This window comes from Verticillium alfalfae, genomic scaffold (genome assembly GCF_000150825.1).
Source record: "Verticillium alfalfae VaMs.102 supercont1.1 genomic scaffold, whole genome shotgun sequence".
NCBI lineage: Eukaryota > Fungi > Ascomycota > Sordariomycetes > Glomerellales > Plectosphaerellaceae > Verticillium > Verticillium alfalfae.
In genome coordinates, this window is record NW_003315038.1 from 118,687 (window position 1) to 122,105 (window position 3,419).

The 3,419-nt window shown below is 58.6% G+C and overlaps 1 protein-coding gene across 1 annotated transcript in view; it reads right to left on the bottom strand.

Annotated features, from left to right (window-relative positions):
- The window catches only part of VDBG_00044 (conserved hypothetical protein), a gene marked incomplete at both ends in the record, with an annotated part of 2,108 nt that extends 1,639 nt beyond the window's left edge, over positions 1-469 (bottom strand). Inside the window, one exon of the mRNA XM_003008317.1 lies at positions 146-469. Coding sequence (XP_003008363.1) covers positions 146-469 — 324 coding nt within the window. The remainder of the gene's footprint in view (positions 1-145) is intronic.
- Between the last annotated feature and the right edge of the window lie 2,950 nt (positions 470-3,419).

The following is a 3,419-nucleotide window of genomic DNA, read 5'->3' on the forward strand; positions in this document are numbered from 1 at the left end:
TGAACTCGGACGTGAAGTGCGGCGGCGCCTGAAGGGGGTATGCTTCGGTCCCGTAGAAGGGCTGAGTGTGATTGGGGCCCGAGTTGAAGGCTGGAGGAATAAAGGAATTGGAGGAGGCCGCGGGAGCATCCTCAATGACACGAACATAGACAGTCATGCAATTGCGGAAATTCTCGTAGCGGGCGATGAGGGTAGTACCGTCTTGATCCTCGAAACTGACGCCTCGGGAGCCGGTCGGGCCCGAGTACAGCCCGTAAAAGTTCTTGACAGTGGTGACAATGGAGTCGGTAGAATCATGGGGAAAGATGTCGACACGCATTGGAAGACGGCCACGAACCTGCGTCTCGGTGAAGAGGAGTTCGAATGTGACCTTCTTCGGGCTTGCGATTTGGTGAGGAGAGACACTACCCGTAGCGGAACGGACGGCCTGGTCACAGTTCGCAGCAGGTGTAGGCGATGCGGAAGCCATTTTGACTGTCGCCTCACCTCGCTGCGAGAAAAATGATGTATTGCGGTGTTTAGGATGGAGGTTGTCGGAGATGGTTGTTTGAGGATGGGACAACAGGAGCCTGTTGGTCCACTGAGGGTCGGTGTCGGGTGAGGGTGTCCGCCCTGAGACCGAAGCGACGAGAGTGGCAGCCCGGCAGCGACTGGTGCCTTCACCTCTGCTTGATGCCGACCTCTAACCCAGAAATGAGTCGTCGACTATTTCTAGAGTGTTGTCACACCGGGGCTTGGACGGATTCGAAGTGATGCGTGCCCTGTATTGCGGTCTGTCGGAAGTATGGTCGGTTATTGGTACTGGACGAGTCGGCAGGATATCAGGGAATGGTCGGGGTTGGAATTTCCTCGAGACTACTTGTGGAGAATGCCTGGTCAGTATTGATAATCGCGAAGCAACGGCGATGAGCAAGCGGATGAAGCAGATGGCTCATTGGGGGGGGATGGGTAGAGGACAGCGATCGGTCGTCAGGCCCAGCATTGCGTGAGTCGGCACACCTGAGGTTGGGCAGGACAAGAAGGACGGGTCGGTGGAGCGAACCCCGGGATGATGGGAGTGCGAGACTGAGCGGGAGAGGGCAAAGCAGAGGACTCACTTGATCGCATAGAGCGAGAGAATGGAAAAGACTCACCAAACGAGAAGGTGATGGCGTTGGAGGATGGCTACGGGAGGAGCAATCCGTGGGTTGTGTGTATGGGAGGGAAAAGAGGAGTTCCAGCGAGGTTCGATTTTGTCTCTGAATCTGCGGTCTGCGGTCCGCTGGCCACGGTCGACGGCTGATAGTCTACACTGCGGTCTGCACTGCGGTCTACACCCCTAGGCCGGCCGGTCGTGGTGCGCTGTTCAGCGATGTCATCCACTGGAAATGGCGCTCACCACTCCCTAAAGGCCCTGTGACACACCCTGCCAGGCCACGAACGGCCAGGGGTCGCCGCACAGTGCGCGGGCTGCGTGGGTGGCGTGGGCACTTGGGTGGTTTAGGATGTTACCTCCCTGCTACCCGCCTGCTGTTGACCATTACACTCCCTCATCGCCGACACATCGAGGCTGTTTTCTGTTGTGCCAGGCACCACCACCCTCTTCCCTCTCCCACGCACGCATGGAGGAGCACTCCTCAGTCGTTTACCTCAACCCCTCTGCTGTCGCAATTCCAATCGTAATCACCTTCACCGGCTGTTCCCTCACCCCCTGGGAGGGTTGGCGCCTGGGGTGCAAGATGGGAAGGTATTGACCCCACTTGCCCTTGCCCACTCTCACTCGCTTGCCTCTGTCACCCCTGCCTCATGGCCCACTGCCGCCCGCCAGTGGCACTGGTATCTGAGTCTGGGTGCGCGCAGGCGAGCGGACCTTACCTCGAAGCAAGAAGAGCCATATCGACCTTGCCTAGCTTGCCTAGGTAGGTGGTCCCCAGGTAAAGGGTAGAGGTGGTGCCCTGTCCCAGGCTGGTCCAATTCAGCACTCCCCGGCGCATTTGGTAAGGCGCATTCGGACCAAGAACGCTGGGCGCGAAAAGAGGACGACTCGGAAGCTCATGCGCCAATGGACGAACTCACCCGCCTTTTCCCTTTCGTTTCACCGTTTGCTACCCCCCTTCCGACCGGCCCAGCTTTGCTCTGGTCTGTCACACCTCGCATCGCCCTCTCGAGAGATATTTGCCATCTCGCGCACTACGGGCGAGCGCATCAGCCAGCGCCAGGGATCTGGCCTTGAAGCCCTCCCCCCAAGTTCCTGAGGTAGCAAGGATCGGGTGGTGCTTTCATTCCCGCTGGCCAGCGATGTACACTTCAACAGCGTCACGTAGGCGCGCTCGTGGAAGCGCCCAACTGGGCTTGTTGTCCAGCAGATCGCCAGTCCCCCACGGGCGTACTTCAGCACTTCAGTCACTGGCATCTTCACGCAAAAGACAGTGACGAAACAGTTCATCCTCGAGGACCTGACGTTCTACCTGGCTCCGCTGTGCCGCGAACGATGGCTCTTGACCAATAGCAAGCAAGATTGGCGGCCCCTCAGGCTCATCGTACACCGTAGGATGACGGCCATCAATCAGGTCAACCTACCAGCCTAGGTACCTACCTAAGGCACCAGGCCAGGCACATCCACCGGCGCTAGGCTCACACGTCAAAGTCGCCTGAAGAGGCAGCCACTGTTTGATAAGGTAAATAACAGGGCGTGAGACAAGAAAACAACGGAGCGATCACGGTTATGGTGTTATGCAACCAGGACTCAGAGCCACGACCACGACCGCCTGGTCCCGGCCAATGACATGGGTGACTTGTCCAACTAGAGGCGCCAGATGTGTGAGCGGTGGGTGGGAAGGGAAGCGCGGCAGGCCGGATGACACCCAGAAACTTGAGCACAGGACCCTCGGCGACTCGATCTTCCCCACCTTACGGCCACATCCTGCTCAGCTAGCACGCAGGTATGTACCGACCTGCCTACCGTTCTGCTTTGCCAAGCCATGCTTCGCCAGCCAGCGACTGGCCGACAGTTCCAGTCGAACGGAATCTGAAGTGAGATGGCCCCGGTGGTCGTATCAGGCACAGCCTAGTCCGGACAGTCTCTCTACCAGGACCGCCGACTGTTGACCAACAACGCACTGATCGGCCGCGACCGGTTCTTCTTTGCCAGACGCTGAGTGGCCCATGGCAGGCACAAGCTTCCAGTCCGTCAGATTGAGTACCCCGGCCTCTTGTTTCAAAGTCGCCTGGCCACCTGGCCGCCCATCGAGAAACCGCTCCTCAAGATGCTTCTCCGGCAGTCTCTCCACTGGCCAACGAGCGTCCGCAAGGCGGCATGGGGATGCGATGGTGTACCGGACAAGGGTCTTTGGCTAGGTACTAGGGCACATGATTTAACCCGAGGCCACTCAATTGAGGATGAACAGCGCAAAGGGCCGCTTCTCCCACGAGATTCCGTA